This window comes from Dendrobates tinctorius, unplaced genomic scaffold (assembly GCF_039654945.1).
Source record: "Dendrobates tinctorius isolate UK_male_01 unplaced genomic scaffold, ASM3965494v1 ptg000113l, whole genome shotgun sequence".
Lineage (NCBI taxonomy): Eukaryota > Metazoa > Chordata > Amphibia > Anura > Dendrobatidae > Dendrobates > Dendrobates tinctorius.
This window is the reverse complement of record NW_027361781.1, coordinates 2,340,765-2,355,621: the sequence shown is the minus strand read 5'-3', so window position 1 is coordinate 2,355,621 and position 14,857 is coordinate 2,340,765. Positions and strand designations below refer to the sequence as shown.

General features: G+C 50.0%; 1 protein-coding gene across 2 annotated transcripts in view; it reads left to right on the top strand.

Annotated features, from left to right (window-relative positions):
* The window catches only part of ARK2N (arkadia (RNF111) N-terminal like PKA signaling regulator 2N), a 44,962-nt gene extending 31,079 nt beyond the window's left edge, over positions 1-13,883 (top strand). Inside the window, exons 3-5 of one of the 2 annotated variants that reach the window (XM_073589775.1) lie at positions 1,923-2,102; positions 9,251-9,377; positions 9,727-13,883. In XM_073589775.1, the coding sequence (XP_073445876.1) occupies positions 1,923-2,102; positions 9,251-9,377; positions 9,727-9,916 (497 nt within the window). In that variant the 3' untranslated portion in view covers positions 9,917-13,883. The remainder of the gene's footprint in view (positions 1-1,922; positions 2,103-9,250; positions 9,378-9,726) is intronic. The other variant, XM_073589777.1, reaches the window with a different exon arrangement.
* Positions 13,884-14,857: the final 974 nt, after the last annotated feature.

Here is a 14,857-nt window from a genome sequence, read left to right as displayed (position 1 = left end):
AATGGGTGGTGTTGTGAGTTCATTCTCCCCTTCACCTTTGATGTCTGATGAACTCCCTCTGCTGGTGAAGAGAGGTAGTGAAATTGATTGGGATGGGAGGAACCTGTCATCTGAACTGGCGGAGTGTGATTGGACATCTGGAATTTCTGAGTGAATATAAGGCAGCTGACGCCCTGCAGGGCTGCTGGTGATCCTTTCTGCTCTGAGCTCTTGCATCCAGCTTAGTTCCTGTCTACTAAAAGCTAAGTTTTTGCCCTGCTATTATTCCATGAGATTTTGTCTGGTTTCCTTAGTGTTTGTATTCAGCCAGTCCTGGTTGGGACTGGCTGAATTCCATTTTTGTCTCTGATCAGTTGATCTCTTTGCTCTGTTTTCAGAATATACCTGAGTGCTGATATAGTGATTTTGAAGTCTAGCGACTTCAGGGCCTTTTTCCCTATCAGACGGTTGGGACATTTTTGGTAGGGTTTTTTTTGCGGATTGCAGCCAGCATCTTTTCTGTCCTGTCCTATCTAGTTAGTTGGGCCCCATCGTTTGCTCAGCCTGTCTTTCTGTCTGTGTTTGTATCTGTTTTTCACCGACAATACATGTTGGGGGCTGTCTATTGCTTTGGGGTCTGCTCTAGGGCAGTTTAGATTTCCCCTTTCCTTCTTTAGGCTTATGTAGTTCTCCGGCTGTGACGAGGGGTCTAGGGCACCGTAGGAACCCCCCACGGCTACTGTTAGTTGTGGTGTATAGGATCAGGGATCTGCAATCCGATAGCTACCAACCTCTCCGGTTTTCTGGACTTAGCTTGTATTTTTGTTTTCTCCTCCTCCGGTGACTCATTCATAACAGAATCAAAAACTTAGCTTTTAGTAGACAGGAACTAAGCTGAATGCAAGAGCTCAGAGCAGAAAGGATCACCAGCAGCCTTGCAGGGCTTCGGCTGCCTTATATCCACTCAAATTCCAGATGTCCAATCACACTCCGCCAGTTCAGATGACAGGTTCTTCCCATCCCAATCAATTTCACTACCTCTCTTCACCAGCAGAGGGAGTTCATCAGACATCAAAGGTGAAGGGGAGAATGAACTCACAACAGGGTGGTCCTACTCTGATTGAAAGCATACATACTCGTACAGGGAAGGCTGTCTATCACTGTGTAGCTCCGCCCACTGGACTTCGCTGCATACAAACTACTGATGAATCTTTTCTCATAAAGAATGACTATCGGTCTGATCAGCTCCTGGCCGTTCCTGGGTGGGTGCGACACTCGCCAGAGCACTGCATCCCCTTCATTCTGTAGTGGCCATGAGAGACTCTCAATTATGTGGGCAGGGGTAGAGAGATGGGGGGTTCCTGGGACCCTTAATTGTGGAACCCCCAGAGTATGACATGAAGTTCGCCTAAAATGCAATCGAACCCCGACTGGGACTCTTCCTAGGAGGAAAAGCTCTTTACACCAGATGCAATTGTAACGTACCCTCAGCTGTGTGAAGTTCTAGGCCAAGAAGGGTTTTTTTCATCCTTTAAAAGTAAACAAGAATTTCACGATTCGCTGACAGCAAACACAGATCTGGAAAATGGCGTGGAGGCAAACCTTTGTCGTACAGTGAGTACTCCGGCAACTAAGCTCACCTCTCCCTGCTGGTTCAGTGTCTTCATACGTAATATGCCATGCTGAAGTGCCCTGCTGGAGATGAACTACATCTCCCATAATGCACTACGTATGACCGCATTATGGGGTGTCGGAATAATGAATGCTGCTCTGGATGCGACTAGAATTTACGCTGCAGTTACTGGAGATCCTTATAATGCTGACCCCTCTGTATAGGCGCACACAGGGCTTTATTAGGGATTCAGTCATGTGCATTTTATATGGCGGAGGTTTACAGTGTGCTGCACCCCCTGGGTTTACCGTATACTCCTCTCTCGTTACAGACGGTCCACCCGTTGTCACCCATTATGACATCTCCGACACAAACTCCGACCCAGAGGTGTTGAACGTTGACAACATGCTGGCTGCCACAGTTGTCAAGGAGCAGAATTCTGTGTCCAAGCAGGAACCTTTGGCTTCATGGCGCACAAGGGGGCTACTTGAAGAACTCAACGCCGATTCTGGTACATCTGTGGCTCTATTTACCGGCTTAACCGATTGTAATGTCATTTTCCTTACAAGGGTGCATGGATGCAATTTAGGGGGTTTGTTGCTTAGTTGGGGGGGCGGGGGGGAATCAATCATGTTGTCAAAACTGAAATTATTGAAGTGAATCTGTCATCAGGTTTTTGCTATTTAATCTGAGAGCAGCCTGATGTAGGATATGCCACTTATCAGGCTGTGTGCTGTAGTTTCAATACAATCAGTATTTTATCTGCAACAGATTATCAATGCAAGACTAGGTGTCTCGTGCCTCGTTAAGGTACTGTCAGACTTAGCGATGCACCAGCGATATGACGCGGTCTGGATCGCTGGTGCATCGCTAAGTGGTCGCTAGTGAGCTGCCACACAGGCAGATCTCACCAGCGACATCGCGGGGGTCGTTACTTACCTGTCAGACAAGGCGATCCTGACGTCCTCCCGCGCGCGTCCACGTGTCGCTCGTCTCCACAGCAGGAAGCCGACGACGAGAAACGGTCCAGGACGTTCTCGCGCGATCAGCGATAGCCAGCGGGGGAGCGGTCGGAGGTAAGTATCTCACACAGCGATATCGCTAGCAATATCGCTATAACGTGACAAAAACCAGTGACGTTATAGCGATATTGCTAGCGATATCGCTTAGTGTGACAGGCCCTTTAGTCCAACCTCACCACCACCACTGATTGGCTGACAATGCACAGGAAGCATCCAATCAAGGGTGTGGGCGGGGTTGTACACAGCTCAGCAGTCTGAGCACTGCTACTTCTACAGCAGAGAAAACAGAGATTGTATCAAACTGCACCAAGCAGTCCAGTAATCTGTAAACCTGCCCACCCACTACTGATTGGTAGCTTCCAGTGTGCACTGTGATTTGTCAGCAAGCAGCTGATCAGTAGTGTGGGCGGGGTTAGTCAGAGCTCAGCATTTATAGCACCGCTACATCAACAGCAGAGATTCTATCAAAACTGTATCGGGCAGTCCAATAAGTGACACATCGCTGCAATAAGGGTCTCTGCCCCTACGTTGCACTGCTTTCGAATTACATAGCAAAACCTACTGACATATTCCCTTTAATTGGCTAAGGGAGGTGGACAATAAAACAAAAAGAGAAAAAAAACATCGTCGTCACATACCTGCCTGCTGCAGCTGTCTACCTGCTGACAGATTCCCTTGAAAGTCTTCAATATGTGCCCTAGAAAGTTAAAGGGAATCTGTCAACCTTTTTAGCCCCTATTAGCTGCCGGCATAGACATCAGGGGCTTATCTACAGCATTCTGTAATGCTGTAGATAAGCCCCTGATGTAACCTGAAAGAGAAGAAAAACACGTTATATTTTACTCACCGAGGTGGGTGGTTCTATGGGTGTCGCCGTCCCGTCCGGCGCCTCCCTTCTTCATACGATGATGTCCTCTTCTCCCGTCCTGTAATGGCGCATGCGCACTGCTCTTCCCTGTTGAGGGCAGAGCAGAGTCCTGCAGTGCGCAGGCGTCGGGAGAGGTCCGGCGCCTGCGCACTGCAGAATTCTGCTCTGCCATCAACAGGGCAGAGCAAGGCGCCTGCGCCGGAGCCATTACAGGACGGGAGAAGAGGACGTCATCGCATGAAGAAGGGAGGCGCCGGACGGGACAGCGACACCCATCGGACCGGACCGCCCACCCCGGTGAGTATAATATAACTTGTTTTTCTTCTCTTTCAGGTTACATCGGGGGCTTATCTACAGCATTACAGAATGCTGTAGATAAGCCCCCGATGTCTATGCCGGCAGCTAATAGGGGCTAAAAAGGGTGACAGATTCCCTTTAAATATTGCCTGTCATTCCTTTATCTCTCCAACTTCACATAGAAGCTCCTCCTGGCTGTAAGGCAACTGTCTGCAGCAGAAGCTCTCCCCCGTTAGCCCCATAGACCTTCACCTGCCAATCAGAAACTGAAAGGATTACGGCTGAAGACAAGATGCTGAATTTGTTAGGAGCCAGAAAGGGAGAAATATCAATGGCTGGATAGCATGTCGTGGGATGACCCACCGTGTACACCTCAGGACAATGCTTTTAGCCTCATTGACATCTGACGTGGCTGTCCTGGGGCCATAATGCTTCAGGGTATGGACCCATCATTTTCATTAACTTGGGTTGTCCAAGCTGTGAGCGGTGGCCTAATTGTTTGTATGTGTACGGGTGTACATTTTATATATAACCAGGGAACATCCTCCACATCTAGAGGAAAAGACATGGAAAGGATTCTTCACAGTAAGAGCAGTGACACTAGAACTCCTGCCTGGGGCAATTGTAATGGTGAATTCACTGATAGAGGGTCACTAGGGGCCTAGTTACTAGTAGTATTAGTCCAGTCTCTTCACATATACACATCTATCTTATCTATCTATCTCATTGGATGTGTACGGACTGAAGTGCTAACCAAAAAAAAAAAAGTATAAACTCTTACGTCAAAATTCAAATTGCCAGGTTTGGCATTGGAGAATTTTTTTCCGTAATATAAAGACTATGGACTTTTGCTACATGGCGATTTCTGCCTCTCTCTGGGGTCATGATGAATTGTAGCTTTACAAGGTCTTCGCCTCTGCATCTCCCGATAGCCACAGTCTAAGGCTGGGTTCACACTGGGCAGTCTCTTATGTGGCTACGGAGACACCGCCGGTCCGTAGATCACGATGTGTGAATGCAGCCTGAAAAGGAAATTGCCGAGCATTTCACAAACTGCAGTGGAGAGAGCAGCATGAATGGACAGGACGGCCATATGACAGAGTCCCGATCATTCCTCCGGTGACAGTGGCCGGCATTCGGTTTCATGTACACCAACCCCACTCCCTGTGACAGAACCAAATACCCGAGCTCCTCCCCAAAATCATACAACAGGTTTCCCCCCATTTCACCCTTTACATTCCTCCTCAGTCGTTTCTCACTTCAAAACAGTGCCTGACAACCAATGGTCCATTTAAGAGTTGGACTCCCAGTGCCGCGTGTAACAGTGCCAGACTCAGTGCCGCGTGTAGCAGTGCCAGACTTCCATTGCCACTCGGTGCCGCGTGTAGTAGTGCCAGACTTCCATTGCCACTCGGTGCCGCGTGTAGTAGTGCCAGACTTCCATTGCCACTCGGTGCCGCGTGTAGTAGTGCCAGACTTCCATTGCCACTCGGTGCCGCGTGTAGTAGTGCCAGACTTCCATTGCCACTCGGTGCCGCGTGTAGTAGTGCCAGACTTCCATTGCCACTCGGTGCTGCGTGTAGTAGTGCCAGACTTCCATTGCCACTCGGTGCCGCGTGTAGTAGTGCCAGACTTCCATTGCCACTCGGTGCCGCGTGTAGCAGTGCCACACTTTCATTGCCACTCGGTGCCGCGTGTAGCAGTGCCAGACTTCCATTGCCACTCGGTGCCGCGTGTAGTAGTGCCAGACTTCCATTGCCACTCGGTGCCGCGTGTAGTAGTGCCAGACTTCCATTGCCACTCGGTGCCGCGTGTAGCAGTGCCAGACTTCTATTGCCACTCGGTGCCGCGTGTAGCAGTGCCACACTTCCATTGCCACTCGGTGCCGCGTGTAGCAGTGCCACACTTCCATTGCCACTCGGTGCCGCGTGTAGCAGTGCCACACTTCCATTGCCACTCGGTGCCGCGTGTAGCAGTGCCACACTTCCATTGCCACTCGGTGCCGCGTGTAGCAGTGCCACACTTCCATTGCCACTCGGTGCCGCGTGTAGCAGTGCCACACTTCCATTGCCACTCGGTGCCGCGTGTAGCAGTGCCACACTTCCATTGCCACTCGGTGCCGCGTGTAGCAGTGCCAGACTTCCATTGCCACTCGGTGCCGCGTGTAGCAGTGCCAGACTTCCATTGCCACTCGGTGCCGCGTGTAGCAGTGCCAGACTTCCATTGCCACTCGGTGCCGCGTGTAGCAGTGCCAGACTTCCATTGCCACTCGGTGCCGCGTGTAGCAGTGCCAGACTTCCACTGCCACTCGGTGCCGCGTGTAGCAGTGCCAGACTTCCATTGCCACTCGGTGCCGCGTGTAGCAGTGCCAGACTTCCATTGCCACTCGGTGCCGCGTGTAGCAGTGCCAGACTTCCATTGCCACTCGGTGCCGCGTGTAGCAGTGCCAGACTTCCATTGCCACTCGGTGCCGCGTGTAGCAGTGCCAGACTTCCATTGCCACTCGGTGCCGCGTGTAGCAGTGCCAGACTTCCATTGCCACTCGGTGCCGCGTGTAGCAGTGCCAGACTTCCATTGCCACTCGGTGCCGCGTGTAGCAGTGCCAGGCTTCCATTGCCACTCGGTGCCGCGTGTAGCAGTGCCAGGCTTCCATTGCCACTCGGTGCCGCGTGTAGCAGTGCCAGGCTTCCAGTGCCACTCGGTGCCACGTGTAACAGTGCCAGGCTCCCAGTGCCACTCGGTGCCACGTGTAATAGTGCCAGGCTCCCAGTGCCACTCGGTGCCAAGTGCAATAGTGCCAGGCTCCCAGTGCCACTCGGTGCCAAGTGCAATAGTCCCAGGCCCCCAGTGCCACACGGTGCCACGTGTAATAGTGCCAGACTCCCAGTGCCGCGTGTAGCAGTGCCAGACTTCCATTGCCACTCGGTGCCGCGTGTAGCAGTGCCAGACTTCCATTGCCACTCGGTGCCGCGTGTAGCAGTGCCAGACTTCCATTGCCACTCGGTGCCGCGTGTAGCAGTGCCAGACTTCCATTGCCACTCGGTGCCGCGTGTAGCAGTGCCAGGCTCCCAGTGCCACTCGGTGCCGCGTGTAATAGTGCCAGGCTCCCAGTGCCACTCGGTGCCACGTGTAATAGTGCCAGGCTCCCAGTGCCACTCGGTGCCACGTGCAATAGTGCCAGGCCCCCAGTGCCACTCGGTGACACGTGTAATAGTGCCAGGCTCCCAGTGCCACTCGGTGCCGCGTGTAACAGTGCCAGGCTTCCAGTTGATGCCTTCATTAACAGCACCAGGGCAGCCAGTGCCACTCGGAGACTTGCGTAACACCCGTTGAGGCTCCTCTGTTACAGTAGCAGGCATTGGGTTTCATGTACACCTCTCCCTGTGACAGAACCAAATACCCAGTTTCCTCCACATAATCCTGCCAAACACCTGGTTCCAACCTGCTCATCTCTTCTCAACAGTCCCTCCCTCCAAAACAGTGCTTGACATCCACTGGTCCATGTAACACAGCCAGACTTCCATTGCCACTCAGTGCCACGTGTAACGGTGCACGTGTAAAAGTGCCATTCGGTGCCGCGTGTATAAGTGCCAGACTCCCAGTGCCACTCGATGCCGCGAGTAACAGTGCCAGACTCCCAGTGCCTCTCGGTTGCGTGAGTAACAGTGCCAGGCTCGCAGTGCCAGTTGGTGCCGTGAGTAACAGTGCCACTCGGTGCCACGTGTAAGTGCCAGGCTCGCAGTGCCACTCGGTGCCACGTGTAAGTGCCAGGCTCGCAGTGCCACTCGGTGCCACGTGTAAGTGCCAGGCTCGCAGTGCCACTCGGTGCTGCGTGTAACAGTGCCAGGCTCGCAGTGCCACTCGGTGCTGCGTGTAACAGTGCCAGGTTCGCAGTGCCACTCGGTTGCGCGAGTAACAGTGCCAGACTCCCAGTGCCACTCGGTGGCGTGTGTAAAAGCGCCACTCGGTGCCGCGTGTAACAGTGCCAGACTCCCAGTGCCACTCGGTGCCGCGTGTAACAGTGCCAGACTCCCAGTGCCACTCGGTGCCGCGTGTAACAGTGCCAGACTCCCAGTGCCACTCGGTGCCGCGTGTAACAGTGCCAGACTCCCAGTGCCACTCGGTGCCGCGTGTAACAGTGCCAGACTCCCAGTGCCACTCGGTGCCGCGTGTAACAGTGCCAGACTCCCAGTGCCACTCGGTGCCGCGTGTAACAGTGCCAGACTCCCAGTGCCACTCGGTGCCGCGTGTAACAGTGCCAGACTCCCAGTGCCACTCGGTGCCGCGTGTAACAGTGCCAGACTCCCAGTGCCACTCGGTGCCGCGTGTAACAGTGCCAGACTCCCAGTGCCACTCGGTGCCGCGTGTAACAGTGCCAGACTCCCAGTGCCACTCGGTGCCGCGTGTATCAGTGACAGACTCCCAGTGCCACTCGGTGCCGCGTGTATCAGTGACAGACTCCCAGTGCCACTCGGTGCAGCGTTTATCAGTGACAGACTCCCAGTGCCACTCGATGCTGCGAGTAACAGTGCCACTCGGTGCCGCGTGTAACAGTGCCAGACTCCCAGTGCCACTCGGTGCAGCGTGTAACAGTGCCAGACTCCCAGTGCCACTCGGTGCAGCGTGTAACAGTGCCAGACTCCCAGTGCCACTCGGTGCAGCGTGTAACAGTGCCAGACTCCCAGTGCCACTCGGTGCAGCGTGTAACAGTGCCAGACTCCCAGTGCTGCGTGTAACAGTGCCAGACTCCCAGTGCCGCTTGTAAAAGCGCCACTTGATGCCGTGCGTATCAGTGACAGACTCCCAGTGCCATTCGGTTGCGCGTGTATCAGTGACAGACTCCCAGTGCCACTCGGTTGCGCGTGTATCAGTGACAGACTCCCAGTGCCACTCGGTGCCGCATGTAACAGTGCAAGACTCCCAGTGCTGCGTGTAAAAGCGCCACTTGATGCCGCACGTAACAGTGCCAGACTCCCAGTGCCACTCGGTTGCGCGTGCATCAGTGCCAGACTCCCAGTGCCACTCGGTTGGCAGTGCCAGTCACCGAGTGCCTCCTGTTTCAATAACAGACACCATATTTGCTCCCCACATCAGGACCAAACGCACTTAGATTTTGTTTGATGTAAGCCAGACATTTAGTTCTTTTCTCCTCTGCTGCAAAACAATCCTGTCTGTGTCCTGAAAGTTGAGGGGGCCGCACAAATCCGCATTGTAGGTCTGTTTGTGCCCCCCTGGACTTTGGTGACTCCATTGAGCTGCAAAGTCCTGACAGGAGCCTACACAGAATTCCTACTACATGGTCTGCAGAGACCAGCAAAGCTCACATCAAAGAAACGCCCCAATTCAGGATGTGTCGCTAAACGCCCCGAGAACGGCCGCGCTGTGACCCGTGCTGTCATTGGTGCTATTACCTGGTTATTGCTTTTCCTGTTTATACACATCGGTCCTCATGACTTTTTCTTTTCTTTGCAGGGCATATAGATTCAGGGCTGCCAACCTGTGATAAATTACCCCCCGGGGGTGCGCAGAACAACGATGAAATTAACATTGCATCTTCCGGCAGCGAGGTGGAGATTGTGGGGGTGCAGGAACAAGCCAGGTACGTCCATCATTACGTAAAGCTACCGGTGATCCTTCGGGTAAATGGCCACTACCTTTACATTTCAGTCTGATGTCATTAGGACGGCGGGCCGGAGAGGAAAGGCTCCACGCATCTGGACGACTGCCCACCTCCTTGTTGGAAGGTTTAATGATAAGATTGTAACGATTGTGACTTCCTGCAGCCACCACTAGGGGGAGTGCCCCATATACAGAGATACTTGATAAGACTGTGACTTCTTGCAGCCACCACTAGGGGGAGCTTATGACATACAGACTTAGCATAGTATCCAATGCATGCACATGTCTGCAGAGGGGGTAACACTGCAGTTTGTTGTCTGTCCGCACAGGTTCGTCCATCCCCGGGGGGGTGTCATACAGAGTGTGTCTTCCTGGAAGCACGCCGCCGGCTCTCAGTACCACAGCTCGCACCAAACTCCATCATGGACAAACGTCAGCGCCCAGCAGACGTGGACTTCACCCCCAGAAGTAGTGGACCTAACGCTGGACGAGGACTCCAGGCGCAAATACTTACTGTAACATTGACCCCCTCCGGGGGGGGTCTGTCCTCGCCTCTTCCCGGCGGCACAACAGTCTCTTGTGAAGTTTCAGTCGCTCTCTTCCAGGAGGCCAGAAACGCGTCTCGAATTATCGAGCTCATGGGTAACTTTATTTTATTGTTCATGGCACAACCAGCCAAATCGCTTCCTGCCCTCACCATTGAGATACCTAACCCAAAAAAAGAAACATCATGAGATAAAGCACTTTCCACATTTAGGGGGGAAGGGTTGTTTTTTTTTTTTTCTCTCCCCTCCCCCAACCTTTTTTTTTTCGTGCTTAATTTAAATTCTTTGATAAAGAGGTAAAAAATAATATATGCATAAATATTTATACTGTATCCTTAGACGCGGAGACTTACACTGAGCCCCCGCAGAGAGGAGCGCCGGGCCAGGGAGTACTTACAATCCCGACTCCAGGGGGAAGTAGCCACATTGTGCGCGCAGTCATTAGTCACTGCCAGTAATGACGGGAGAATTGGTAGTCTGGACGTAGGGCTGACAAAAATGGCGGCCGCCGTGACCAGTCTGCTTTAGTCACAGGACGTCAGATGAGAGGTGGAAACAGTAGCTTGAAATAAGTCACAACCACTACTGCCAGGACTCGCCGCCCCTTTTATTTAGAGGAGACTATGAAACTTAGATCTAATTACAAATCATCCCTTAAAGCAATTGCTTAAATAACCGTTACCTAATGCGGTACATACATTGATTACAGAGGCGTAAGAAAACCACATGAAAGCGAATCGGAGTAGCTGTGTAAATCGGTTCCCGCCTGTTTTGTGCTCCGGAGCTGTATTCCCAATTCTGCTGACTGACCACCAGGTGTTTGCTGTTTTAGTGACAAGCACCTTCTTTTTCTGAGCTACTAAAACACCACTCACAGCATCTGGTGCATGGATAACATTATCCAGAAGAGCACGTTACCAGTGCAGGGATCGGCAACCCGCGTCGCTCCAGATCTGGGAAAGTATGACTCATGATGCGCTGACAGCAACAGACTATCATGACACACCAGGGGTTGTAGTTTTATAACCGCTGGAGTCCCGCAGGAGATGAACACGCAGAAACTGTTCAGAGATTTCAGCTCTTGAGTGTGCAGAATTGTGACTACAGCTCTGAAGTACAGTAGAGGCAGTCGCTTATGGATCCCATACGTGGTGTGTGGTTACTTTGACCAGAAACAGAACTGACACATCTGGCTGTTGTCTGCTCCATCGCCACCCCCCTCTGCTGCACCTCCTCTGACACTGGACGCCCCCTTTCCCGGAGACCACGCTGTAGTTTAGATGACGCTCAGGTTTTACATAGCTACCGTATTGCGGTAAATATATGCTCCAGGCGGGGAAATTGCCGACTCCGACCTCGCGCCAAAGTCCATAGGAGGCGGCGGTAGTCTAAAAGCCTGCCACCCGTGAGATCCTGCGCCACGCAGAGTTTCATTGGTCCCTTTGGGGACATGTACGCTCCTAAACAAATATATATGTAATACCCATATATAGCACTTGTGAAGACCACCTCTTTATAAAAGAGGGGTCTTAAAGGGCTGAGACTTGCCAGTAGGGTTGGGGAGTCTCAAAAAATAGCAGTTACTTTCCAGTTTATGAAAATTTCTCAACGTTGGTGGTGGTCTACTCCATTTTCCTCAAACAAGGATGCTCCTTCTTGGCGAATACGGCTCCCCTGCCATCCGCCTCTCCCATGTAGTCAGTGTCGGTGCACTAGATGAGCCTTCGTCTACAATGAGGGGGTACACCACTTCTGGGGTCGCTTTAAAGAACCTGGTAGCAAGTGTTTACTTTCCCTGCAGCGCCTCCAGAGGGGACATGAAGCATTACTCACATCAGTAAACTTTCCGTGTAATGCAGACAGACATTTTAGGTGACGGGTATGTTCCGTGATTCTTCTTGCCGCACATTTCACCAGTCTGTCCCCCGCTTCTACCATAGCAGTGCCGGCTCCTCTATTACCGCCATGTCCCGAAGCTTAAAGAAAAAAAAAAAAACACTGACATTAATTTTGTTTCTTATGCCAAACCCGCCCATGGGTTATATCGCCCCGCAGCTCCGGCTCCATGTTTGTGCTCGCCCAGCCCCTCTAAGGTGGACAGAAGGACCGATCTTTTGTCAGGTTGTGTTGCCTGCTGTGATTATAGGTTTGGCGGTGTGCACACTGAGGCTCCTCCGGCTCGGAAACTCTTGTTCTTGTTGCTTATTTTTTTGTTTGTTTTTTTTGTCCTTTCAGAATTTTTACATGTTTTAGCATTTTTGTTTTTATTTTTTTATTTTTATTTTTTTTACCATTCAGACACTACTTTATATTCATTTTAAGAGTGAATAGTAGACGAGCGAACGCAATCACTGGATATAAGTGGGGGTCGGACAACTACAGAAATGACGCCAAGTTATTACTTTTTATTTTACACGTTTTTGTCTTTATTTTTTTTTTTTATCCTTTTTTTGAGTCACTTTACTCTTCTTAGGTCAATGCACTTATCAGTTCCGTGGCTGTGCGCTCGGAGGGGAAGCGGCCGTCTTGTCGGAAGACGAGACGAGGGCCATTGATGTCGTAGGTTTTTTCCCCCCCATAAACAGCGCCACTCTCATCCATGGGCTTTTGCCTGGTATTACAGCTCATCCAAATGAAAAACAAAGGTGCTGAGCTGTTTTTCCTGTACAGACCCTCGAAAGAGGGGTACCCATATTTTGGTCATCTCTCCTTCCATACACATTAGACGGTTGGCCGAACCCGGCAATATCGGTGGGTCCAGCCAACGTTAGTCTTGTATGTAGGAGGTATTCTCAAGTTTAAAAGTTATCCCCCTATCCACGGGGTATGGAATAATTTTCCGATTGCTGAGATCAACCACCGTGGCCCCGACTGATGCAGAGAACTGAGGCTCCCCCCCCCGGCTGACTGGAGTAGTTGCTCGTGCGCACCGCCGCTCCATTTATTCTAATGGGAGTGTGTAAAAATTACTGAGCACAGCACGCGGCTCGTCTTCAGCGCTCCAACTAGAATGTTAAAAGCGCACAATCGACCTCTGCTCCATTCACCCAGGGCTCTTCAGAACCCCGGTTCTCCGGATTGGTGGGGGCCACAGCGATCGGACCCCAGAAAATCGGAAATTTATCCCCAAGCCTTTGTATAGGAGATAACGACTACCTATTGGTTTACTTTGTGCCGCGTTTTTTTTTTTTTTGCACATTGTCTCACAATAAGCCACGCCCCTTTCAACTAGGTCACGCCCAAGAGGACCAGAAGTAAAAAAAATTGTGGAATTCACATCATAAATATGGCACAAGTCATGAAAGACTATTTTTTTTTTTTTCTGTGTGTGAAAATGACACCATAGTTCTGGCACTTAAATGGATGGATTTGCCGCTGTGTATGATATTTCTGCTCCTTTCTAGTCCGAATAATGACTCCCTCTCCAGTCAAGAGACGACCTGATGGGCAATGTGGCGGGCATAGTAAAAATTGGGTCTCAGTAACCAATCATATTTCAGCGAGCGCTGCCGTGGTCCGCCCGCTCAGTTCTCCTTTCCTCGCGTTGGTTGCTGTCCCGTCCCCCCTGTTCTCCAGACACGGACCTCGCTCTCCTGTCTTGCCGATCAGTTGTATATTACTTTCACCATTTCAGGGAATGTTGAGGACGAGTCTCCGTATTTCCTGCCCCGTTATCGCCCGTTAAATATTTAAGGAGGTTTTTCACAATGTGCTTTGTTTTTGTTTTATTTTTTATTGTTTTTTCCTTTTAACAGTTTCCTCAGTTGTATTTTTTCTTTAGTTTTGGTCGTCGGGGGCAGGGAGGGGAGATAAGAGTGTTATTATAAATACATATATTTTTTGGTGCGAGATGAGAACTTCTGTTTTTCAAACAAGTCTGTAGAATAAAAGTTACAACTATTTTAAGACCGAATAAAATAGAGTGAATTATTTAAAAAAAACTTTCCTTGTTGTTATTGGGGTGTGTGGTCGTTTATGTGGACAACTCTCCCTGCGGAGTCCCAAGTGTGACTGATAGGTAGGTACTGTTATATTCTTGTACATAGGAGCAGTATTATAGTAGTTATATTCTTGTACATAGGAGGCAGTATTATAGTAGTTATATTCTTGTACATAGTGGCAGTATTATAGTAGTTATATTCTTGTATATAGGGGGCAGTATTATAGTAGTTATATTCTTGTATATCGGAGCAGTATTATAGTAGTTATATTCTTGTATATCGGAGCAGTATTATAGTAGTTATATTCTTGTACATAGGGGGCAGTATTATAGTAGTTATATTCTTGTACATAGGGGGCAGTATTATAGTAGTTATATTCTTGTACATAGGGACAGTATTATAGTAGTTATATTCTTGTACATAGGGAGCAATATTATAGTAGTTATATTCTTGTACATGGGGGCAGTATTATAGTAGTTATATTCTTGTACATAGGGACAGTATTATAGTAGTTATATTCTTGTACATGGGGGCAGTATTATAGTAGTTATATTCTTGAACATAGGGGGCAGTATTATAGTAGTTATATTCTTGTATATAGGGGGCAGTATTATAGTAGTTATATTCTTGTATATCGGAGCAGTATTATAGTAGTTATATTCTTGTATATCGGAGCAGTATTATAGTAGTTATATTCTTGTACATAGGGGGCAGTATTATAGTAGTTATATTCTTGTACATAGGGGGCAGTATTATAGTAGTTATATTCTTGTACATAGGGACAGTATTATAGTAGTTATATTCTTGTACATAGGGAGCAATATTATAGTAGTTATATTCTTGCACATGGGGGCAGTATTATAGTAGTTATATTCTTGTACATAGGGACAGTATTATAGTAGTTATATTCTTGTACATGGGGACAGTATTATAGTAGTTATATTCTTGTACATGGGGGCAGTATTATAGTAGTT